The 25680-nt window shown below is 38.0% G+C and overlaps 1 protein-coding gene across 2 annotated transcripts in view; it reads left to right on the forward strand.

The window, feature by feature from the left end:
* Positions 1–25680, forward strand: part of SORCS2 (sortilin related VPS10 domain containing receptor 2) — a 533743-nt gene that overhangs the window by 464474 nt on the left and 43589 nt on the right. For both annotated transcript variants that reach the window (XM_059845225.1, XM_059845226.1), the window contains exons 12-15: positions 2860–2936; positions 9712–9803; positions 11265–11372; positions 24559–24679. In XM_059845225.1, the coding sequence (XP_059701208.1) occupies positions 2860–2936; positions 9712–9803; positions 11265–11372; positions 24559–24679 (398 nt within the window). The remainder of the gene's footprint in view (positions 1–2859; positions 2937–9711; positions 9804–11264; positions 11373–24558; positions 24680–25680) is intronic.

Raw genomic sequence — 25680 nt, forward strand, 5'->3', positions numbered from 1 at the left:
AAACTTATGCATCATTATGTGTTCCTGTGGAAGTTTCCTTCTGTCTGTCACATGTCAGGTTTGGCTGCATGGGTGCTTCCCTCTGCACTTTGCAGGAGCCTGCCTGTCTCCCGTGGTGCTGTAGCTTTCCTTCTTTTGGCCTTGCCTGCTTTTTCTTTCTCAATCCACTGATGCTCTTTTTCAGCAGGCCATGGTCTATGGTACCCACAGAGAAAACTCCAACTTCACTGAGAAGTTTTATCCTTCCTTACAGAAAAGTGTTTTATGTGGGGTTTTTTTTTCTGCTTGAAGACTTCATTTTATGACGTTTGCAAAATTATGTCATGTAATTGTTGTCCCCAAAAGTCTGGTAGTGAAAGTTACAGCCTTCATTAACGACACAATTAAACATTGTGTCAACAATCAGCAGGTCCTGCATGCACCACTTCTGGGCTTCCACCCTTGGCCCATGGATGGACTCTTTTCAAAGGTCAAACATCACTGAAGTCCTTTTTCCCAAAGCAGTGTCCCAGATTCTGTTCCTGTTGGCATCAGCTGTGGTTTAGGCAGAATGAAAAGTCTCTGGAATTATAACTGAGCCCACCAAGTCCTTTTTGTCTTTTACCAAGAAAAGACAGTAAAGGTAAAATCAAAACTAGAAGTCATGTCTGTCTTTTAACAGAGCTGCAAGTACATTGCTGTTGCTAATGTCATGACTAAATCAGCTGGATAGAAAAGGCTTTTTAATGAAGCACAGGTAGATGCTGTTTAGTTTACAGACTAATTTTCCATTAGCAAGGCAATTTACCACTGAATTCTTTAAAGTCCAGATCCCTAGCAATGCTCAAAATAAAGACCTACTCATGCAAGTAGAATTCAGTAAGTGGTAAAAAGAGGTAGAATAAACAGCATTTATTCAGGGGCAAAACTAACACTGCATTCATTAAAGTTATTTGTGTTAAGAAGAGTGTAGACTGACAGCAGTATGTTAGATTCTAGCAAGCAAATAAATATTTCTGTTTTCAGCTGTCCTATAGAAAACATTCTGTGATTAACTTCAGGAGCACAAGATTATGTCCATTTGCAGGTGATATAGCAGTGAAAAGTATAACAGAGGAAAGTAAGAATAGCAAAAGAAATGTATTTTGTATATGCAGTTTATCAAATCTTCCTTCCCTTCCTTCAGCCCTGAGAAGGTGATTTCTCATTCATATCTCCTTCTAGTGATCAGATTAATCTTAAAGCTGTATTTGGGGAGAAAATATAACTGAATTAATGTGTGCAGCTTTCCTTTTGGAACTATTTCATTTGGTTGTATTCTTGGGAGGTCTAGGTTAGATATCAGGAAAAGGTTTTTCACCCAGAAGGTGATTGAGCTTTGGAACAGGCTCCCCAGGGAAAGGGTCACAGCATCAAGCCTGCATGAGTTCAAGAAGCATTTGGACAATGCTCTCAGGTACATGGTGTGATTCTTGGGGTGTCCTGTGCAGGGCCAGGAGTTGGATCCAATGATCTTGATGGGTCCTTTCCAACTCAACATATTCTATGGTTCTATGAGCAACTAAGTCTTTGCTGAATTATAGGATAAATGAGAGAATGTGCAGTGTCTTGGAAAGATGAAAACCCAGGAAAAGCCCAAGAATGGGAAGTGGCATCTTCTGAACCGTTAGATGTAATTTAAAGGAATTAAGTGACTCCTCCTATAAATCCCCTGATTCAATATAAGTATTCCAGTCCTGTCTGGGATGGATTTAGGATTAAATGAGGTAGAGTTATCTTATTAAAGAGTGGGTGCAAATGCACCCTTGATGTCTAAATAGTGTGTATTTTAGGTAGTGGGTGCTGTCATTCCTCTTGGGAACCTTTCAGCACCAGTAAGCACACTCTGAATAAACAGCTCTGGTTTAGTGGTTAAAAACTAGCTATTTATATAACACACAAGTGAAATTTCATAGTGCTGTTCTAATCTCAAGTGTTTTCTTTCATCATCTCTTCTGCTTAAGAGGATCTGATAATTTTCATCTTATTTCTACTGTGAAAACATTCAAACCATATATTTAAATCTAAATCCCCAGGAGGATATCATTGAGAAGGAATATTGTGCCATGAATGATTCTCCCCTAGAACATTAAGCTGGTGATGGTTTAATAATTTGCTATTTGAAGTACTGCATGTTCAAAGATGGAGATCTCTGTATTTGGGACTGCATCTGCTATCATCTTCCCCAAGTTTAACACTTCTGTTAACTTTGAATTCAGTGAACTGAATTCTCCTCAGTGCTATTTGTCAATATATTCAGTAACTTTCTGCTTAATATATAGGAAAATCAAAGAATTCTGCTTTCAATTCTTTTGTATTTACTCTTTCTCAAAAAGCCCTGTCCCCTCTTTTCATGCTGCATATTTCACCAGATTCTAGTCTAGCTACCACTTCATCAAATTTTAAAGATAAAATATTTCATTTTAATAGTTTGATTTCAATGTGAATAACTTTACAGAATATTATTAAGATTAAAGCTGCTGAGTATATAGGTGTGTTTCATACTGACATCTTAAATACATATTGTTTCCTACTGAATTTTCAGCATGCAGCAACAAAACTACAATATTGGTCTGACTTTTGCCTTTTGGTATTAGAATCAAGCCTCATTGCTTCCACCTATGGACAGCCTAGCAATGGAAAGAAAGACTTTGAGATTATGTACATATGTGTTTTTAAAGGATTTTGCTGGTTCTACCAGAAATTAAGTAAGCTTATTCTACTGTGTTTAGTTCTTGCTCTGACCTGGAAACTTCTTACTCAGACTGGCATCAACCTCTCTAGATCCAATCTCTCTTGCTCATGTGGATGCAATCCTTGTTTTCTCCTCTTTTGTGGCAGGTAACCTGGGGTCCCAGCTGGTTGAGTATAAAGAAGAGATGTACATAACATCTGACTGTGGCAACACGTGGCGGCAGGTAGGAGGCATAAATCATCAAAGGGACCTGGAAATAATTGTAATGTACCAAATGTGGTGAATTATGTAATGCTAACTAATCTTTAGATACTCACTCTTTTGAAGGAGGTGGTATTATTATCTCCAGTTTGCTTGGAAACTAAGAGATTAAGAAGGTGATTTCTGATCAGGCTGTCAGGTTCTGCTGAAGCTCAAATATTTTGGTCTCTTTAAAGATCCTGTAAGTATCTTATGCAAAAAACATAACGTCTGTTTAGGTTTTTAATAATTTAAGTAATCTTCCTATGCTAATGATGAAGTGGACTTTGACAAGATCTTGCAGTACAAACATTCTGAGGTAAGAGACATAGCTTAGGTACAAGGGCAAAAATTCTTCTTCTTCATAGTCTGAAAGCTGTTACTAAATCATAAACTTTTTCTTCATTGAAACTGAGACAGTGAAAAGATATTTTCCAAAAATAATAAAAATTTTTAAGTCTTTTGGCATGATTTAGTAAATTCAGGGACTACAAATACCAAAGTGTTAAAAAGAGAACAGTGATATCATAATGCTACTTGAATTCTGGATGGCTTTTTCTTCCACTGGCTAGTGTCAGTTCAAGCATTTCACCTTCCTCATGTATTGTTTCCTAAGCTTCTCTTTCTCAGTGTGATGGGTTTGCCCTGGCTGGGTACCAGGTGCCCACCAATCTCTCTCTGCCACTGCTCTCCTCAGCTGGACAGGGGAGGGAGAATATAACAAAGAGCTCACGGGTTGAAATAAGAACAGAGAGAAGCTGGTCACCAATTACCATCACAGGCAAAACAGACCCAGCCTAGGGGGTATTTCTTTGATTGCCAATTAGTAGCAGAGTAGGATAGTGAGAAATAAACCCAAATCTTACAACAGCTTCCCCCTACCTCTTCCTTCATCATGGGCTCTACTCACTAGTTCTCCACCTCCTCACCCTGAGCCACACAGGGGATGTGGAATGGGGGCTGTGGTCAGGTCAATACACATATCTCTGCTGCTCTTTCCTCCTCGCAGGGAAGACTCCTCGCACTCTTCCCCTGCTCCAGTGTGGGGTCCCTCCCACAGAAGACAGCTTTCAATGAACTTCTCCAACATGAGTCCTTTCCATGGGCTGTAGTTCCCCATGAGTTCTCCAGTGTGGGTGCTTCCCATGGGCTGCAGCCCCTCAGGAGCTGCTCCAGCCTGGGTCCCCTCTGGGATCATAAGTCCTACCAGAAAACCTGCTCCAACATTGGCTTTCTGTGGAGCCAGAGCCTCCTTCAGGCATCCACCTGCTCCACTTGGGGTCCTCCACAGGCTGCAGGTGGATCTCTGCTCCATCCTGGACCTCCATGGGCTGCAGGGGCACAGCTGCCTCACCATGGGCTGCTCTAGGGGCTGCAGGGGAACCTCTTCTCTGGCACTTGGAGCACCTCCTGCCCCTCCTTCTGCACTGACCTTGGTGTCTGCAGGGCTGTTCCCCTCTCATATCCCCTCTCATAACCTCTTCACTCCTGCTGTAGTTGCTGTTGTGCACTTCTTGAATACATAATCCCAAAAGTGCTACTGCTGTTGCTGATTGACTCAACCTTGACCAGTGGCATGTCCATCTTGAAGCTGGCTGGTGTTGGCTGTAGGATGTGGGAAAGTTTCTCTAGAAGTGTCTCAAAGAAGCCATGCCAGTGCAGTAACCTGCTACCAAAACCTTGCTGTGCAAACCCAATGCACTCAGCACAGGGGCATTTTCTTTCTCTATATATGTATATAGCAACAATATCATATAGATTCTACTTATAATAGATATCCAGGATAAAAAAAAGCACCCTCAAAGGACCAAAATGTTTCCAAAAAATAATTTACTTTCGGTTAAAGTAGTGTTGTAGTATTCAGGTGAAATAAAATTTTGGTTTTTTTTTAGAACCATTAAGTGTGAAAATGTTCTCAGTAGTGTTACTGACTGAGCTTGGGGAATTTGAGGTTAAAAGAGAAAAATACAGACTTTCCATTAGTACTCCACAGAGTACTTTGAAAAGAATTGGGTTATTTTTGTAATGATAATGTCCTTTGATGTATATAAGATAAAATTTTATACCAAATTCCATCTTGAAATCTAGCTTACAATAAATAGGTGAGTAAATGCAAAAGCCTTCCAGGATTTACAGTGGGTACTATGTTGTTTAATACTTCTTAGAGTTTTATAGTTTATCTGGGGTGAAAAATAAGAAGAAAAGAGGAATCAGATCAAATTAATATTTTCACTGCTTTTTATTTGTAGAGACACACAGGTAAATGATATGTGTTGCAACTTGACCCTAAGGTGCCTAATTATGCTGTAAAATCAACCACAAACCAATCCCTCATTGTAGCAGTCAAAATGGCAAACAACATTGCTAGCTTTTTTTTTAATTGAAACTCCCATGAAGCCCTTGAAAGAGCTTACTAAATTCTAATATTTGTGATCAGAATGAAACTGTAGAATATTTTATGTATTTCATGGCCTCACTGTGCACAATTAAACAATTCTTCCAGAGGACAGCAGCACATTTCCTTTCTCTGCTGGAGCTCTTAACACAAAAGAGAAGGCTTTAGTCAGGTGATACAGGAATTTAGATAATTCAGTAAATTGCAGGTCTTGTGAGCTGGTGAAATCCTGTGCTTTGGCACGACACTTTGTCTGAGTTTAAGTCTCTGCCTTGGAGACTTTGTGGTTGTCATTAATGAGGGCCTGGCACCTTTCTCACAAGCTCACATGATGTTGCTGAGCTGTGTACAGAGGAGAAGAGGAGCAGCCTGTGCTTGTGTATAGAGAGAGAGAATGAAGAAATGCAAATATGAGAGACTTTGGGGAAAATGTAGTGCAAGGAATTAATTAAACTTTTATTGACATAATAGTAGTATTTGTTCATAGGACTGTGGATTATAGGACTTTGGAGAAGGTCAAAGATCCTGTAATTCAATGGTGTGCTCTGAGACAGCACCAAACCTTCCATAGCTTGCATTTGATGTGGTCATATAAGGGTTCAGGAAGACTTACCTATAAACACAGCCAGAGTTCATAGACAGAAATGAATGCTTAAATAAGAGGTTTTGAAATTAAGTAAATTCTGGTGATAAATAGAAATATCCAGAAAAAAAAAAATCAGAAGGTTGGTGTTGGACCTCTGTGTTGGACAAGTCAATATTTGTGTTTAGATTACATAGGCCTGTGATAGAGGTACAGTGTCAAACATGCTTGAGACCCCTGCCCTGCTGCTGCAAGGACCAAAGCAGAGTGGTAAATTATGTCTGTGCAAACCCCTATAGTACAGTAGGCTGGGTGATCCTCTGGCATGGACTGAGCTCTGCAGTGTCTGCACCCTCACTTTTATGTCTTTGCCCAGGTGCTGCTTCAGGGCTCCCCTGGTTGGCCAGGTAATGAGGATACATTTATTTTTGTATTTCATCTGTGGTTTTGTGGTAGTTGCTGCATCCTGCCTGTGTCAGCTCACACAAGAAGCAAAACCAAGAATTTGTATTATAAATTATAATTTATATATAATAATACCACTTATTACCATATTATATTATATATATTAATACCACTTTATATATAACAATACCACTTGTGCTACTTCCAGTTGTTCTTGCACCTTTCTGGTGCATAGCTGAGCTGCTTGTTGGTATATCTTGAAACCATCACTTTTTGTTTGAAGGAAACTGAAATTGTGGCTATGTACTGTACAACATTGCCCTGTAAATAGCAGTAGTGCTTAGGGGCTGATTGGCAAGCAGCTTAAATACCCATGCCATGAACTGGACTGTAGAAGAAAGGAATCTCACATTGACATTATCATGAAATATGTGGGCTTAGAATCAAAGAATCATTAAAGTTAGAAAAGACACTTAAGATCACTAAGTCCAGCCGTTAACTTAAGTGCCAAGTGGACCATGAAGATGTAGCCTAAGGTGAACCCATGTTTGTTTGAAAGATTTCTCTGTCTATTATACCAGGAGAACAATATAATTAAATGTGTTAATGAACATGAAATATTAGGATACTCTGTTAAGTGCTAAGGATTGCCTTATGTATACATATGAGTAGTTTTATTTTATTATAATACTGATTTCTGTTCACAAGTTTGGTTGCCATTGTTATGTTAACAGCATCTGTTACAACACTGTACTTGAAATACAGCAAAGTATTTATTCAGCAAAGAGTAAGAGAAAGGTCTGGATTTCAAAGAAAATGGTGTAAATAAAAGGAAGAAGCCAGTAATAATAAACCTTTCACATTTGATCTGCTACCAGAGCAGCTCTTGCAGCAACAAAATGTTCAGCGAAGTTAATGAGGTTGCAGAGAAAGCCTTTTGGATACCTAGGAACTAAATCTAGATCTCTGGAGCTTCAGTTTGGTGGTTTTTTGTTGGAATATTATTTATCTGTGTCAAATTCTTGTGTATCAACCCATCTTGGAAAACCTTCAGTTAAGTGAGAATACATGTTTTCCTGCAGGCATCTTAGGAGATAGATGGTAACACTTCTAAGCACAACAAAATAGGATGTAATTCAACCCTTTCAACCCTGAGAATGTCCAACTGGCTCATTCTGTGTAGAAAAGCTTCTGTTTCCAGATTTAAATTTAGTACTGGATATCACTTGATGAAATAAAAAAGTAATCTCAGGAATTTTTGTTTATTCTTGCTACTTCTGTAATGCAAAGTAAATTGTATGGCATCTATTTCTCTAGGACCACTTAAATATGCTCTCACTGATTTTATGGAGCTGTCTCAATTTCTTCCAACAGATATTCTGGCCTGAAATAGCTGCTGAAGTGTTGGGACAGAAGTAGGAAGAAAAGCATTTACAGCAAAAGGAAGAAGGTAGAATAGGAGCTGATATTGTGATTATAAAGCACAAAACGTGCACAAAAAATTACAGAAATAGGTTATAAAAATCTTTTTCTGTAGTGGCTGGCTAGTAGTAAGGATCAGAATAGATTTATTGCCTGCTTTATTTAGTGGAGAGATGTATATCAGAGTGGCCTGCTGTGAACTCACATATCTCATCTTCATAGGTCTGAACTTCATCTCTCACACTGGGACCACCTTTGCCTCGATCATTTGCAAACTGTTTTTCTGGGTGTTTTTACCAGAAAGTAGAGATAAATATTTACTTTTGTGATAAACAGGCATGAAACTGTTCATTATTTTTAATGTATTGAAGACGAAGAATTGTTTTCATAGGGCTTTCATACATTTTGTTTATAAAAAGTTTGAAGTGTGTGCAAGAAGAGCATGAAATAACAACTTCATTAATATGCCTGTAACATGTCCTCTGTGCTTTATAGTGTGTTAAGCAGGGTTATTAAAATGCTATGTGAAGACCTACCATGGTGCTTTTCTGGGAAAGGCTGATTTGCATTAAGTGGTGCAGGTATCAGCTTCCTTTATCTTTGGTGCTGAAGCTATGGGAGACTTGGTGTCCCAGCACATCCTGTTGCCTTTTGGTTTGAGGGAAAGGTCAAACAAAGTTTAGAGGAGGATCAAAACTCTGCTTGCTTATCTGACTCCAGCTGATCTCATCCTTTTGAAGTGCATCTAAAATTAATGTCTGTCCTTTACTGAGTTCTCTTCTAAAATACACAGCTGGGGGAATGAGTAGGTTGGACTATCAATGCCTCATATCAGGGTTTTGCCTGTAAACTGGCAAAACTCAAAAGCTGATCAGACACTTGAAGCCCTAGGATTCCCATTAAATATGTTCTTACTAGATGAGAGGAAGACTGAGTTCTCAACCCAAATTAAATACTTCCTATTTTTGAAGTAATTGTGATTGTGCTGTAAGATATTTTCACCCCAGCTCCAGCTCAGTCTTTCTGAAAAATCCTCTAAATGTAGTACTTAGTTTTGCCAAAAAAAGAAAATAATTTAATATTGTCAGTATTTTTTTTCTTCTACAAAGCAAAGTAAAGCTAACCTTTATTGTTTTCACCATTGCTTTGTCAAAACATAGGGGAGACTGCATGCTCATCTATAAAGGCTAAGTGTGTATAATTCTCATGTATCACTTAGTTTTGTGTTTAATGAACTACAGAGGTTAATAACAATATAAATCCTGTCTTAAAACAGATTTTAGATGTAAAACGGGAAAGGTGCTTTTATTTTAGCACTGCTGATAACCTCTAGATAAGGAATTTAAACAATTTGTGATGTTTTTTATCCTTCATACCATTAAATCAATACTACATGTATATTGGTTCCAAACTCACAGTGGTCTCCATGGGACATCACATAATGTTTGAACTTAAACTCTCTGACACTGGAAATTCAGAAAACATGCTTGAACCAATTATTTCACATTCTGTAGGTTCTGGGGAATACGTGAGAAAGTCACAGACAGCAGTACTTTTCCTTTTTTTTTCCTTAGATTTAGACTACAAAGCATTTTATTCTGCAGGATACACAGAATATGGCAAACACCAAAGTAAGGTGATGGGTCACTTGGTGATATATAACAGGAAGGAATGTAGAATGCATGCTATGAGAACTATAAGCTTGGGCTAAAATCACTTTAGGCAGTTTAATCTGACTGTGATTTGAACCTGAACATTTTCTGATTCACCTACTTAACTTTCTTTTCTTTTACAGCTGGGAGAAATATAAGACTTGATGTGATTTTTATGTTCTTTTCAGTTTGAAGTGTGGACATTATAAAACATAAGTCTCTTAATTCTTGTTTGCTTGTTCATTTTTCTTCAGGTGCTTTGTACATTTGCTTAGCTGGCCTTTCTTTGTCTGACTTGTAGGTCTTTGAAGAAGAGCACCACATCTTGTACTTGGACCACGGTGGAGTTATTGTGGCTATCAAAGACACCTCTATTCCTCTGAAAATACTCAAGTAATTCTACATTCAATTAGAGTAGAGCTGTTGTGTATTCAAGACCTCAGGCAAAGTTCAGAGTTTAAGATAAACATTTCATTGTGATCATGTATGAAGCACAGGTGGAGTCAACTTAATTTAACATTCATTGAGTCAACGAAAAAGCAGTTGGATGTTTACTTTAAGATTACTTCATGGTGCTGAAGATACCATGGCATCATGCATTAATCATAATAAAATTTTCTTGCATCAGTGTAGGCATTTTTTGCTTAAAAGACTGTTCTGGAAGTCTGCAGCAGAAGCTGTGTTCAGCATAATTGTTTATCTGCTACTGGCTGGCACCAGCAGTGCATGTCAGTGATGCTCAGCCTGTGCTGCATATGTGGCTTAGGTGGGCAGTCAGGAGAGTTCATTGGTACTGTAAAGTCTCTGTCCTCTCCAAGGGCCATTGGGAAATTGGAGAATAGCCCTGAGTTTCTCTGGCAAGAGCAATTTATGGTAGAGCTTGGGAGCCAACAGGTGAAAGACTTATTTGAGCTAATGTGCTGTGTAATTTGGTGTGCCAGAATCACAGCTCATCTGAGATATTCGTGCACAAAGTAACTGCAGTGTGCATAGATCTTCTCATAGGTGACAGTGCAGCAAATGGCCTTCTCAGCCTGTTTGGTAGGAAAGGTTTGTTGCAAAGCAGTTTGGTATAGAATTATCAAGGTTTAGACTGCATGATAGTGCAGCAAAACATGGTAACCTTGTGTAATGGCACACAGAACTATAATCTTCATTATAAAAAAACTGTAAGACATCTTTATCTCTTGTGAATTGACTCATTTTGCAGAACTGTGTTATATACAAGAATAGGAACTAGGCTCTGTACCAGGTTATCTGGACTGAAAGCCATCATTAATCTACTGTCCAAAAAGCCTGAAGGAAATGTACAGAATAAAAGAGACTTTGACTTATAAGTTTTGGGATGCACATTTGAAATATGTTTTGGGATGCACATTTGAAATATGTTTTGCTGATTCATCAGTATCTTTTGCAAATGTTTAAGTTGCAACCGTGAAGGGGCACCCTCATACTGGTGCCTGGAGTTAGTGCAGCTCCCATGTTTTAGCAGTTGGCCTCTCATGTTTCACTGGCCTCTGCTCAACAGGGCTACAGCTCAGAGACTACTAGAAAGAATGAAATGTGAATTAATTAGCTGTTGAATCTTCAAGGTACAAGATAATTTGTTGACAGAGCTCAGTTTTTAATCGACCTGAGGAATTTTATTTAGTGGAAAATTTATTACACCTTCTCATAAAAATGTGAATCCCTGGATAAGTTGCTGAGAAGAAGATCACACTAATATAATGCACTGTCTAGGCACACTATTTTGTGATTGAAAATCCTAAGTTTTAGTAGTGAGGGGATTTTTAAAGTGCATTCTGCTGTATATACCAATAGTTGTAAATTAAAGCTTTTTCTGCTTCTTTACAGGTTCAGCATAGATGAAGGCCAGACCTGGAGCACACATAATTTTACCAGCACTTCTGTCTTTGTAGATGGACTACTTAGTGAACCTGGAGATGAGACACTGGTCATGACGTAAGGTTTTGGTTTCACCTCTGTTTTCAGGGCTCTCTCTGTGTGTGCATTTGCATAGATTTTCACCTGTGCATGTTTGAGATGGTCCTTGAGTCACTGGCTTTTGCTTCTCGCAGTCACATAGACACTTACAATCATGTCTGAGCCTCCCTGGTATGTAACCTGTCTTTGAAATCATCTGCCTGCAGTATTTCAGATTTTAAAAATTATGTTCAAATTAAATCTTGCAAAGTTACCACTGGTGAGAGTGGAATAATAGGACTGCTTTATAATTCTGAAAGATGCAGGGGAAAAAAATAACCATTTCCTCTTGGGCTTTTTTTTTGTTTTCTGCAGATTTTTAGTCAGACATCAAAAATGTTAAACATCTATTGTCTTCACTGTATAAATAACTATAGTGTTGTCTTAGTAAATAGCACTGCAGTACTTGATGTAAGCAAGCACTGTGCTATCAAATATTTGTTTTTATTCTGTGCAGTGACAGAGGCAATTGCTGTGAATAGAGTTAAAAATAAGCAAATTCTGCAACTCAGAATTGTTTAGCCTGTTCGTCTTTTTCCAAAGGATCAGGGACATCTGGATCTGAGCTGCACATTTTGCTCCATCTCTAGGATAAATGCTAGTATTTTAGAGTGTCTGAGAGTAAAAAACACCTGTCCAGTAAGGGAGAAAAGCATGTGCTGCCTGCAGCCAGAGAGGGGAGTGCACTCAGGGCAGTGCACACAGGTTGTTGTGTGTGCTCCTATTGCAACAGTTTGTGTGATTCTTTATATGGAGCTCAGTGTGCTTGTGACAAGCTCTTTCTCCCAGGAATTACAAATAGAGCTGCCTTTGACATGTACCAGTGGCATTTTCGCCAGGGAAAAATAAATTAATAGCCCAGTGTATAGAGGACCCTCAGCAAAGCAGAAATCCTACCCAATGTACTTCCAAGGGTTGTGCCAAGTTCGTAGCACCGTGCAGACATGGGGTTTGGGCTGTTGGTTGTTTCTCTCTTTCTTCACTGCCCCATTTATCCTCCATTATGCATCTATAACCTGAGAAGAACAGTATTATCCCATCATCTTCCTCTTCTCTCAAATACAGGTTTATTTATGATATAATATATGTCACATGGAAACACTTATGCCTCTGAATGAGGGATTTCCATTTATTTCAATAAAAGTAGATGGATCAAAAGCTTATCCCAAACTGTACTTACTGGCAGGTGAAATGATGAGTGGTGACTGTATGCTCTGGGCTTGGGTTTTTTTCCTTATTAAGTACCATTAAAAACAGTGATTCTGTGAAGATGTGCTTAAATATCTGGCTGAATGGGCTGAAGAGCTCTGGAAAAACATGATGCCTTTCTAAAATCATCTATCTAAAATACACAGAGCTGCAGCTTGATTTGGTACATGAGCCCAAACTGACAACAAAAGCATCATGTGTCTTGTATATTTCTAAGGGCACAGCGAGAGTCTGACTCTAGTGTGTAATGCCAGGCTTGTAGCATCTTACTTTTTAGCTAGTTTTACTGAGCATGGAGGGCATCAAACATTTAATAGCACAAACTGGCCCTGAAGATACATGCAAATTTCCTACCAGATTCTAAAGACAATGAGAGGAATAAACCTGCAGTATGTGTTTCATTGTTGCCATTGTATCAACTTCCTCATCACTCCCACTGCCTTTGACTGTTTTACCTTCAGGGTGATGTTGTCTGCCCAGTGGTGCTCTGACTGACTTTGTGTCAAGACCGTTTGTGGTTCTGTCTCGCTTAGTTCACTTTTTCTGAAAACCTATTCTTGTACTAAGTTATTGTGCCTGACTTAATCTACAGTGATTTGTTGCTTTTGAGAAATACACATTCTGTGGAAAAAAACCCAAAAAATCAACTATGCCATCTTTTCATTTTGTTAGATAGAATTTTCTTCCACGTAGAACATGATAAGATGAACTTGTAAATGGTAATGGCAATAAATTAATAGTATCTTTCACTTTGAGGAATCCCCAAATCCTTTGCCAAGGACCTAGTCTGATATATTTTCCTAGTAAGGGAATTTGATTTTTTTTTCCTTTGGTATGGAATGTGCTTGAAAAAAGACTTCAAATAAAGAGTGTGATGTCAAAATCTGCATAAATTAGTAGAGATAGCATAATTCTGAAGTGGGAAGGTAATAGCTGAAAAAATGTGCAGCAAAATTAAGGAATAGATAGTATTTAATTTAAAGCTTCTAGAATAAACTCATTAAAGAGTCAAAGAATATTTTACGTGTCCTGAAATTGACTGTTAAAGTAAAATCCTGGTTCCACTGAAGTCAGTCTGTGTGTAAGAGACTTCTCATTCTCCAGCATGGTGTCTGGGGTATTGCCTGGACTTGTAAGTGGCTTGCATATGAATTCCAGTTCTGTCCTAATTTATCCAGAATCATAAAATCACAGAATGGTTTGGGTTGGAAGGGACTTTCAAGACATTTAGAGAGACTCCTCCTCTCATGGGAAGGGACACCTGCTAGAAAAAGTTGCTCAAAGCCCCATCCAGCCTGGCCTTGAACATTTCCAGGGATGGAGTATCCACTGCTTCTCTGGACATGGTCCAAAGCCTCCACATCCTTCTTGTGTTGGGGACCCCAGAGCTGGATGCAGCACTGTGGGTGGGGTCTCATGAGAGTGGACAGAGTGGCAGAATCCTCTCTCTTGCCTTGTGGCATGCAGTGCTTTGGATGCATTCCAGGATGAATTTGGCGTTCTGGCTGTGAGCACACGCTGCTGGCTCATATTGAACTTCTTGTCAACCAACACCCCCTACTCCTTCTCATCAGGGCTGTTTTTAATTCATTCTTCCACCCAGCCTGTCTTTGTGCTTGGGATTGACTCAAACCAGGTGCAGGACCTTGCACTTGGCCTTGTTGAACTTCATGAGGTTCACACAGGCCCACCTCTCGAGCCTTCAAGGTGCCTCTGGATGGCATCCCTTCCCTCCTGTGTGCCAGCCACACCACGCAGTTTGGTGTCCTTGGCAGATTTTCTGAGGGAGGACTTGATCCCACTGTCCATGTTCCAGCAAAGGTGTTAAACAGCACTAATCCCAATACTGACCCCTCAGGAATGTCACTCATGGCTGTTTTCCATGATGAAAATGGAAAATGAAGGGGTCTAGTAAGCTTTACTGAAGAAGCAGGAAAATGTGAACCTGGTTGCCTCAGTTCTTCATTTCAGAAAGTTTTGTGTTTTCTCCAAAACCGAGAGGAAAGCCAAATCTTGACTTGTCAAAAGTTTTCATAAAACTCAGTTGTCATCTGCCAGTCAACATTAATCTAAATCATTCATCGAAATCCCCTGCAGTATTCAAGATATGTACATACAAATGCTAAGGAAAAAATATTTTTTCCATTGTGCTCTGCAAAAGACCTAGTTAAGATTATTAGGAGTTTTAGTGGTAAAGTATTTCAAAACTTTAGGAAACTCATTCTGTCTAGATTTCCATTTCTAAAGAGACCTAGTTAGGAATTTAGGAAAGAAAAGCAATAAAGTATTCATAAATTTTAGGAAACTTGATCTGTGTAAAAATCGACTTCAAAATGAAGACCTCAAATCCAGTATTTATTGCTAAATGAATAAGTAAGATTTGCTAAGAAATTTTCTCAACTAGTATATTTTCATCATGGACTAGTAGGTTTTATTTTGTTCTAAATTTGTAAGAATGAAAGTTACTGCAACCCACTTGAACAATACTGAACAATATTTTATGCTGAAAAAAATTACTTGCTAATACTGGATTGAGTAATGGCCTAAATCAGTGCAAAAGGAAGAATTTTTGTGTGTCTGAAATATTGATGTTCCTCTCCAGAGGAAATAGTTAATGTAATGAAAGTTTCAAATCTGTTGAAAATGCTTCTAAATCACATCTCAGCTTCTGGGAGTGCTTCCCAAACCAGGTTATTTAGATTGCAGTGTAAACCCAGTAGGCACAATAACATATGGTACCACAGACCATAGCCCCTTTTAAAAGGCCTATAAGAGGTTACATAAAAGAAGTGCTTTTTTTATGTCAGGCAGAATCAAAATCTTCCTTGTGAGTAATTGTATTTTTTCCAGAGGGCTATTTTTTCTTGTATTGTCTCATAGAATAACAACTTTGGGTGCTGCTGGGAACTTTATGGCATTTCTGAACTCCTGCATACATGCTTTGCTGTCTTGAATGTCCATTGTGTTCCTTTTGGGATCCTGGGTGATCATGGAAACAGTCTAATTTTAACTTACTCAAAAAACAGGTGAATATTAATAGGTGTTAGATATTAGGTGGAGTTGTCTGGATTTTTGTGACTGTTGATCCTACTAGGAATGTCAACCTCACCTTTAACAACATCAATAGCAGTCAACATTACGTGTACTTTGTGGAGCTTATTGTCACACATGGCAGGACTTTGCTTTTCCTGTCCTCTTTGAGTATCTTACTAGGTGAAGGTACTTCTCTGTGTTTTGAATTCTTCTCTACTGCCTTCCTCATACTGCCACACTTATAAAAGGTAGATAAAGCCTCATTATGATGGAGAATAGCTGATTTCTGAAGGCAAATTCTACATTTTCTTCTCAGCTAGTTAATGTCTTGAATCAGAATCATTGCTCAGTTATGAAATGGTTCTTCTGCTCTCTGCATGATGAGAGTAGACAGAGGAAATGTGGTGAAAAAAGTATTGGGAAAGCAAACAGCTTCTTCTATTCCAATCTAATCTAGATATCAGCTAATGCAGATGTACAGATCTCTGTTTAGCAGCAAGCCTAATGCTTTTGCTGTCATCTCTGTGGACACAGATGTTAGCAGAGCAAGCCAAAGCATTGCAGTGTCGCCACCAGCTTGTGACTTTGGAGTCAAGACCTGGTACTGCCCCAGTCTCTCACTCTGCTCAAAAGAAGTTTAGTGGGTAAAGTTTGTTCTTTAAATTTCTTTCCTTACAGTTTCATATTGTAGACAGAATTACAGGAACAGGATGCTTTCAGTGTCACTTTAAAGCCCATATTTAATACATTTTTAGGACAGATCTGTTAATATATTTGAGTAAGAGGAACTGAAAAGTTAGGAATCCGTGTTCTGTAAGAATCTGTTATCACCTTGTTCCTATTTAAAGGAGGAGAGGACAGAAAATGGTGATGTGACTTTTTCATTCAGAATAGGCTTTGTGTAATTTTAAGCCCTTGTCACAGAGAGAGCCTGAAGCTTTGATCCTCTAACTCTGCTTCCCTTTTGGTTTCTATTTCAAATAAATAACAAACTTAGACAACAACTAAACTTTTTGAACACTTTATTTACTTTCGGCTGGGGCCTTGAACTATATTTTGCTCTCAAAATGAAGGAACCACAATTCAGATGACTGTAGTCTATTAACTCTAGCTCTGCTAGGTGAAGTCTGAATTAAGAATTTCTAATTGTGATGAGACTTGGTTTTTAAATATATGAGTAGGAAAGAGAGTATTGGCTAAAGAATTGTAAAATCTCGCAAGCATCCCATATTAGTTTGATCTTTAAGTAAGATGAAAACAGAGAATTGAATTATATAAAAGCTATCCTCTACAGTGTCATGTTTTTCTTTAAACAATTTTGTTCACTGTCCACCTTGTATTTACTTCTGCAAAAGACATTAGGCTAGGCACTGAATCTGCAATGTTTTCCAAACAGCATATGTGTTAAAAGGTTGTTCTTGGACAGGAATTTATCAAATAGATGGGAAAAAAATGTTGGATGTAACTCACAAATATCATGAAGCCACTGAACTCCTGGATGAAGTGGGAACACCCTCATTCTGCTTCTCCCCAGCACTTCTCAGAACCTAAGCATTCATTTCCGTTCTTTTTCCCCAAAAGAGCTAAAACCAAGATGTTTTGGCATTAAAGAATGAATGGCAATTATTAGCTTATGGGAACAGGAAACAATGAAAAAACATATTTTGGTTCAATTTCAACTAAATTGTTTCCTCCCTTCATTTTTCACTTTGGCAGCCAAAAAAAAAAAAAAAAAAAAACAAACCCAACCAAAACCCAGAAAAACCAGCCCAACCCAGAAACCCTACTCTTCTCTTCAGTGTATTAAGTATATGCATGTGTTTGTAGTTTAAGGCATTTAAATCATAAATGTCTCAGCATATTTGCACATGATCTCCTGTATACACAAGCACTTTCTGTGTGCAGTTGCTTTATGTAGGCAGGTGTCTACTTTTGCACATGGAAGCATTCATCATTTCTGTAGTTGCAATTTAGGAAGGCCACTGAAATGTGACCTCTGTTATGTTCTTTTGGAGAATTAGAAAAATATGCTGAATTATAATCTTGATGGGTAACAGACTGCAGCTTGAATCTCGCATTACTTTCATCCATTTTACCAGAAGGAACCCTCTGACTTATCTAGGTTTTTGTTGATTTTACAACGGTGTAATGGAAGCAAAGACAACTGTTGGAAGGAAATCTTATCTAATAAAGATTCACTTGTCATTTTCTCCTTTGAAAATAGTAGGCTTTAAATGTCACTGTAGGACATATTCATGGCTATCTCTGCCCACACATATCCCCTAGGAAAATCTTTCAATAATAATATTATTCCTGTGAGTTAACAAGAGCACTACCTGTTGGCAGTGCCTATACTGAAGTACTTCCTTCCCTGCCACCATCTCATCACTTTACTCCTCAGCTAGGTAATTTCTACACAGATTTTGGCATGTCTTGCTGTATGGTCAAAGACACTGTAATAATATGAACCACAACAGGCAGAACAAAAAGAAGATTGTCACATTTATTTGCTTTTTCAGGGAAATTCTCATCATTTGTAGTAAAGGTCTACGTGAAGCTCTCTACGTTAAGGACTCAGCTCTTTGAACTTTCCATAAATTGACAAGAGACTTCTAGCAAATCCTTTTATGTAGACAATAACTGGGAAAGATGCTGGTTTTTTAATGTAAATGGTCTTTGATATCTAGTGAACTGTAAGGTAGATTGAATATTTAATCTGAAATTGCAATTGTCATATAAAAATTAGCAGAGAGATCTGAGAGTTAAAAAAAACATAAAACATGAGAATTAAAAAATATACAAAACAATAAGTTCACTGACCATTCTATTTCATTCTCATATGATTTACTGCTGGAAAGGAGACTTCATTTTTGGAACAAGGTATAAATATAATTTTTGACAAAGCTCTGTGACTGCTTCCATTTAAAAGGAGAGACAAAGAATTGTTAAAACAATTAACTAGCATCTCTTATAGTATGGTTTCCTTTCACAGCTTGACCATATACTCACTGTTAGCTACTGAGGTTTAGATCTGTAAAGAATTTTGGGTATATGCTTGGACAGCTTTGCTTAGGTGCTCTCCAGAGGAATTTAGGCATATTATCCAAGAGAGAGCCCTTGGGATTGTCCATCTCACCTGTATGTGGGGCCCTCAACTGACCCTGATTCAAATCCTAGGTTTTACTGTCAGTAGCTCTATACTTTTGAAGTCTCTTTCAAAAAAACTAGAGGCCACCCCCAAGTGGCATATGAAGTTAGCAGAGTATTCCAACAGGGCAGCTCATCACTGTGCAGACACTCTGCTGCAGTGTCCTGTTCTGAACATCACAGCTGATGGCAAACTCGTACAGACGAGAGCAAAAGCCAGTGCAGCACTTGGAGATTAAGGCAGTGAGTCTAGAATGAAAGAGGCTTCTGATTTCAAACAAAGCAACTGTGCATCACACAATTGGCATCGCTAGTCCTCAGTACAACTGCAAAACTTGCACAGTTTTAGTTGCTACATTAAACATCTGAATAAATTCCCCATGTGACCTTTGTGACCTTGGTGGGAAAATCCTGCAGGATCACTCCCACCACTCTGAGGTCTTTGAGTGTTCTCAGGTATTCATGACTAAAGCAAAACACACAGACAGGAGATGACACAGCTACTACTGCTCACCTGAGCAAGGAGTCTCTATTGAATAGGTCCTGTCTATTGAACAAGAATTTACTAGAAAAGATTATTATTGCATATAATTTCTGTTAAATTAGCTCTGCCTGACTATGAGCTTTATCAGGAACAGAAAAAACCAGCAATCCTCCAGCAAATAGCTTAAATGAGTTAGCTTAAAAACTGCATTAAACTGTCTTATCTATCAAATGATGCAATCAAATTAAAAAATTATGTGCTCATAAATGAACTAGGAAGAAATGTACAAAGTTGTTATGGCAACTGAAACACTGAAGTTAAAATTATGGATCCTAAATCCTTGCAAATAAAAGTAAATTAATTTCCAAGGTAATTGGAATTTTTTCCAAAAATTATTTATCACAGCATAATCTTTTATAGTTTCAACAGAATTGATTTGATGGCTTTCTAATGAAATATAGTTAATCAAGAGGAAGATTTTAGTAGCTTATGAATTGCTATCATCTTGATATATAACTTCTAGTCATCAGTTATACTTGCTGCACCATTCCAGTTTTTTTCATTCATATGATTTTATTCATCATATATGTTATATATTTTGCACCTGAGCAATTATATTGTGATTGCTGTTATGTATTGCTTTATTGTAGCTCATATTTTTGTCTAATCCATTGAATCCTACTTAATACCTCCCTTAGTTACTTTGAGAAATACTTTTTTATTCTAGTTATCTTTAGCAGTACATTTAAATATGCTCATGTGAGGTGTCTGAAACACATGCTACTGCAGCAACAGCATTGATAATCATTAGGACTTCTTTTTCAAACAGTTTGCTAAAGTGGATGTGTGTAAAATGCTTCATTCCTTGGAAAATTTACCCTAGGAATTACAAAGCTGTATGTCTGCATTTTTAATGGAGTTTGTGACTGTACTGGGACACTTTCTTAAATCTTTGGGATTTTATTTAAGCCAGAGAATGCTGGGAACACTGGTGTCATTACTGTGCTCTGTGAGAACATGGTCTTCAGTCTGTAGAATCAGAGCAGCCATAATGGAAATGAGTTTTGGAGGTTTTTGTTGGTTTCCTTTTTTTTTCCATGAGGCTGGACCAACATGCAGAAATATTATTTCAGTCTTCTGCTAAAAATCCACATATGAGAATGTTACAGTTCACCCCCTGAAACAGTGACTTTGCTGTTTGCACATATGGTTTGTACATAGCTGCCATGTTTTCCCAGTAGAATTTGCATAATTTCCAGAGGAATTTCTACAGTTTTTCTATTATTATAGGGTGTGGAACTGGGCAATATTTATCTAAGCTCTGTCTATAACCCTGATATTTTCTAATTTCTCACTCTAGTGAGGCAGAATTAACAACTTCAACATTTTGAATCATTACTTTTACAGAATTCTAGAGTCATAAAATCGTTGAGGTCAGAAGTGACCTCTGGAGATGATCTGGTCAAACCCCTTTGCTCACACACACCCACCCAGAGCCAATGACACAGAGCTATTCCCAGATGGCTTTTGAATATCTCCAAGGGTGGAGACTCACAACCTCTCTGGGGCCCTGTAACAGTGCACCCTCACAGCAGAAATGTTGATTCCTGATGTTCAGAGAAGATTTCCTGTGTTTCACTTGGAACAGGACTGTTGCCTCTGGTCCTGTCACTGGGCACCACTGAAGACCTGGCTCCAATCCTAGCAAAGAATCCTCTTTGTACCTTCCCTCCAGATATTAACAGACATTTATTTCCCCTGAGCCTTCTCTTCTTTGGGCTGAACAGTCCCACTTCTCTCAGCCTCTCCTCTTACAAGAGCTGCTCCAGCCCCTTCATCCCTTCACAGCCTTTTGCTGGACTCCCTCCTGTCATTCCATTTCTCTCTTGTACAGGGGAGCCCAGAACTGGACCCAGTACTTCACATGAAAACTCACCAGTATTGAGGAGAAGGAATTAGAGAATATTGTGGCATTATCTTTTAAATTTATCCTTGTCCTTTGTCTTTCTTGCCCCTCCTCCAGGTCTCTTTGAAGAGAGCACTTTACTCTGCAACAAGACTGCAAACATTTTGTTGTACTTCTCAGCTTTATCTATTCCAGTTCAAAACCCAATTCTTTCAATCATTCTTCATTGGTTACATGTTCTAAGCGGCTTATAAATCATTTTCCCCCTTTTCAGATTCATTTTTAGTGGGTCTGTAAATATGCATATAAAATCCAAAATTAGACACAATATTCTTCCAGAGGCTTTACCACTGCCAAGTTTATCAAAATAATTACCTCCATGTCTTCTGTTTTTGAGTTCTGAATACAACCTAGAATTAGTCTTTCCTATTTTGCAGCAGCACTTCATTCTTGTTTTAATTCCACAGAATTACCCAAGTCTTTTATTTGATATTTGAATAATATTTCCCATTTTGGTTTCCACCTTTGATATGGGTTTGGGTTTCTTTTTTCCCCAAGGAGAACTTTTTGCTTGGTTTTGGAGTATGTCATCATATTGATTTCTGAACATTGCTTCCATCAACATCCACTCCCTTCTTTGTGTGTTACCTGCAAAATTTTTTGTCTTTCTTTTTTGACCACAATTGTTAATGAAAATATTGGCTGTGGACCCATCATATCTTTGTGGTACATCTCTCAAAATATTCTTTTTTTGATAACTACCTTTTGAAAATGGATTCTTCTAATTCAATATGTATTTCCATTCCTCTTCACAGTGATTTTATCTGCACTGTTTTCTTTCTTACATTGAGACTATGTCAGGTAGAAATGTGTAACAGTTTTAACAAAGGTCAAAATGTGCTACATGTTTTTCTTTCCTTTATCCACTAAGCCAGTTACCCTGTAAAAGGAGAAAATTACATTAGTTTGACATGATTTGGTTTTGATAAATCCGTAGTAGCTGTTTGTTATCATTTTAATTATCTCCAAGGTCCTTAGAAGTGGATAGCTCAATAATTTGTTTGGTATCTCTGTGGATATCAAAATTAATTCTCTAACTCTCTGAGCTCTGTTTTGCTCTTTTATATCTCTGGTTCTATATACACACATAAATGTGTATGTGTGGTTGTGTGTACATATTTATACGTATAAGCAACATCTTTCCTTTGCCATAGTTCTTTGGAATCACCCTCATGAGATTCCAAAGATCATTAATAATAGTTCAGAGATTATGTTTTAAGGAGAATGTCATTATTCTGTTCTGCCTTGAGCTCAAAACACCATCTCCTTTCTTCCTCTTTCCTTGACTAATCTACCTGAGATAGCTAACACAAATGGAGAAAATTTCATTTGTTCTGTAGAAAATACTTTTCTTGAGGCAGGAGTGATGCTTTAACAGGACTTGGCTACTCGCATTTGAATGTATATTTTTATGAATGAGTTAATAAAAGAAATGTAGTAAAGTTGTGAAGTTTTGTGATGTCTGGAGCAGCAGTCACTGAAGTAGGTAGTTGCATAAGCACACAGTGAAGCATGCCTTATGTTAGTACCTTGTATGAAGAAATAAAGATTTTAGAAAAAAGGTACAGGTATTTTGCATACAAAAGGCACATCATGTCTGTCAGCAAACCCAGTCATATTGAAACAGGCACTGTGGAAAAAGCAAGAGACCACCTAAGTAGACACTTTATTGAGTATGTAACTCCCAGTGAATAAGATTATATGGTGACAGCTGCTCGTAGGATCCAGCTGAACCAGAAAAAAGAACCAAACCCTTAGGCTCAATGAGAGAAATGGGACCACACACCTATGTGCACATACAGCCAGAGGACTGAGCCATGTTTTTTAGTTTGTGTGCACTGCTTCTACTTCTGAGCCATAAGTACATTAAGAAAGAAAGGAATTAGATGATCCAAGTCCTTTAATCTCAAAGCCTTACAAGAAAAGAGTAAGAAATACAAACTAAATGCACATGTTTGTGTTTAATTAACTGCACTGCTTGATGTGTGGTTTCATGTGAGCATGGGTTGTCCAGTCATTATAATGGGAGCAGTGTGAGCAATAACCTATTGATATCTACATCTCTATGCTGTGGAGGAGAAGCAAAGAAAGCAGAAAGGAAAGGGGGAAATCATTGTACATCTTTGGTCTCTGTGAACTATTTTTCAGCCTTTTTGGTAGATTTCAGAGTTGTAAGCCATTTAGCAGGGAGCATGCTTTGTGTATTGCCTCTGTGCTGTAGAGAATCAATCACTTCTGGTCTACTCCAGTTCCAATCTGAACCTGGAATTCAGGACAAGAGAAATGACTGGGCACTGTAGGATGCTTTTAGTAAAACTGTACCATTCCTGCTGTGCCTGGATTTGGACAAAACTGAGGGCAAAACAAAAGGAATTAATTACTTTGGACAACGATACTAAAGCTTGGAATATGAACTCTGTGCAGTATGAACTGCACAGAAATTGTTGGCTTCAGAATTAACCTTAAATTCTTTGGCAAGTAAGTCACATAAGCCTGATACAAACCACAAATACATTCTACTTTTGCCCAAAAAGAGTCTTTATCCTTTCTAATTTGTTGTTGGATGTCATATGTACCCATTTTGTTTTGGAAATAAAGATTCTGACTTAAAAAATGTTGTCTGCTTTGAAAGTGCATCTGGTTTTTTAAAGCAATGAGATTTCCTTTTTTTTTTTCTTCCCCCCCCCCAATTATACCATTTGTGGATGTTTTTGTTATGCATTGAACTATCTGAAATGAATAAGAGACTCTGAGTTCTCCAGCACACTGTGAGGATGTAGTGTATTTCTTAGAAATTAATAAAATTTCATGATAATGCTGTGAGTTTAACAATAGCACATTGCCATCTGAAAACTGTAGAAATTAACACAAAATCCCACAAGGAAAACAACTGAAGAAATTGCAAATGGCAAGGAATGAGCGACAGAGCTGGAAACTGACTCTGGAGATCTGAGTTTCTGCTCCCTGATCTTAGCTTCCTGTCAAAATCTAAGAGCTCTGTCTGTTTCACATAGCAAGATAATAGACAAAAAAAAATTATTCAAAATTAGAAAATATTATTCCCTATCAAATTTTTTGATAGTTTGCTAGGGAAAAAACCTTTAACATATGAGTTATATGTCTTCATTTAAAGTTTCAAACAATTGACAAATGTTTCCTAACTAGACTCATTGTACATAGAAGAGGAATAAAAGTGGAAGAAAAATTAACCTGGGACCTTTTATCAGAGAACTGTGACTGTGGATAGGAAAAGATACGACTGAAATTTTGAATCTCAGCTGTATGGTATTTCTTTGCAGTATATTTCCTTTTGGTCTTTTGTTCAGAGTCTTTGGACATATCAGCTACCGTTCGGACTGGGAACTGGTGAAGGTGGACTTCAGACCATCCTTCCCCAGGGAGTGCACTGATGAAGACTATGAGTCTTGGGAGCTCACAAATCTGCAGGTATTCATGGTTTTATGTTAACTGACAAAATTTTTCCATAGCTTTCAGATTCATATAGAGTTGTGTGCTGAGAAAATGTTTCCAAATTGAATTTGGATGCTGCACCCCCAGCTTAGTCGCCTTATGCTGATTTTGCTGGAGCTTAAAGTCAGAGAGGATTTTGTGTTCCCTTTGGTTGTGTGATCTGTGTCCCAAAAAAGGCAGAAGTATATTTGGGGGGCTGCCATAATGATAGGTGGTCCTGCTGGGTTGGGAAGCAAGTCCCATAAAGTGAAGTGTGTAATATTGATTGAAATAATTTCAACATGCAGTCCTGTTCTGCCAACTTCCTGACCACATACCATACTCATATATAAATTGCCATAAGTAAAGTCCATTCCAGAAGTAATTTAGGATCTCAGTGGACCAATCATGTAATGGAGTTCAGTTGTTTTGGGCAATACCCTTTCTGCAATACTGCACTAAGGCTGTGCTAATCATGATGCTCTGGCCAAATCCACTTTCCGGAAGCTAAATTCTCTGTACAATGTACTGATTAAAGAGACCAATATGTGGTGGGATTTTTATTAAATGGAACACATCATATTTATTCATAATCATTCTGATTTTTATGTCTTGCTTCTTCCACCAGGGTTGGTGTATTTTTTTGCATACTATTCAGTGTTACTCCAGCTCTTATTTCCTAGTTCTCATGCCTAATTTTACATCTCCTGTTTGGGACTGCTGTGTGTATACAGAGAATGTTACACAGATCTGAGCCTAAAGAGTAACGGTATCTTGGGGTATTGGCACTGAAATATCTTTCAGAAATTAGAAACTACTGAAATGACTTTGACAGAGTACTTGCAGCTGCCCATTTACCAGTGGAGTGTGTATGGAGAGAGTTCATTCTGTGTCCTCGTAACTGGTGCTTCAAATGGACAGCCAACCTGAGATATGATGATTTAGAGAAATTCAGCTATCTGCATCCAGATGAAATTTTTAAATGGCCATTCTGTGCT

This window comes from Haemorhous mexicanus, chromosome 4, assembly GCF_027477595.1.
Source record: "Haemorhous mexicanus isolate bHaeMex1 chromosome 4, bHaeMex1.pri, whole genome shotgun sequence".
NCBI lineage: Eukaryota > Metazoa > Chordata > Aves > Passeriformes > Fringillidae > Haemorhous > Haemorhous mexicanus.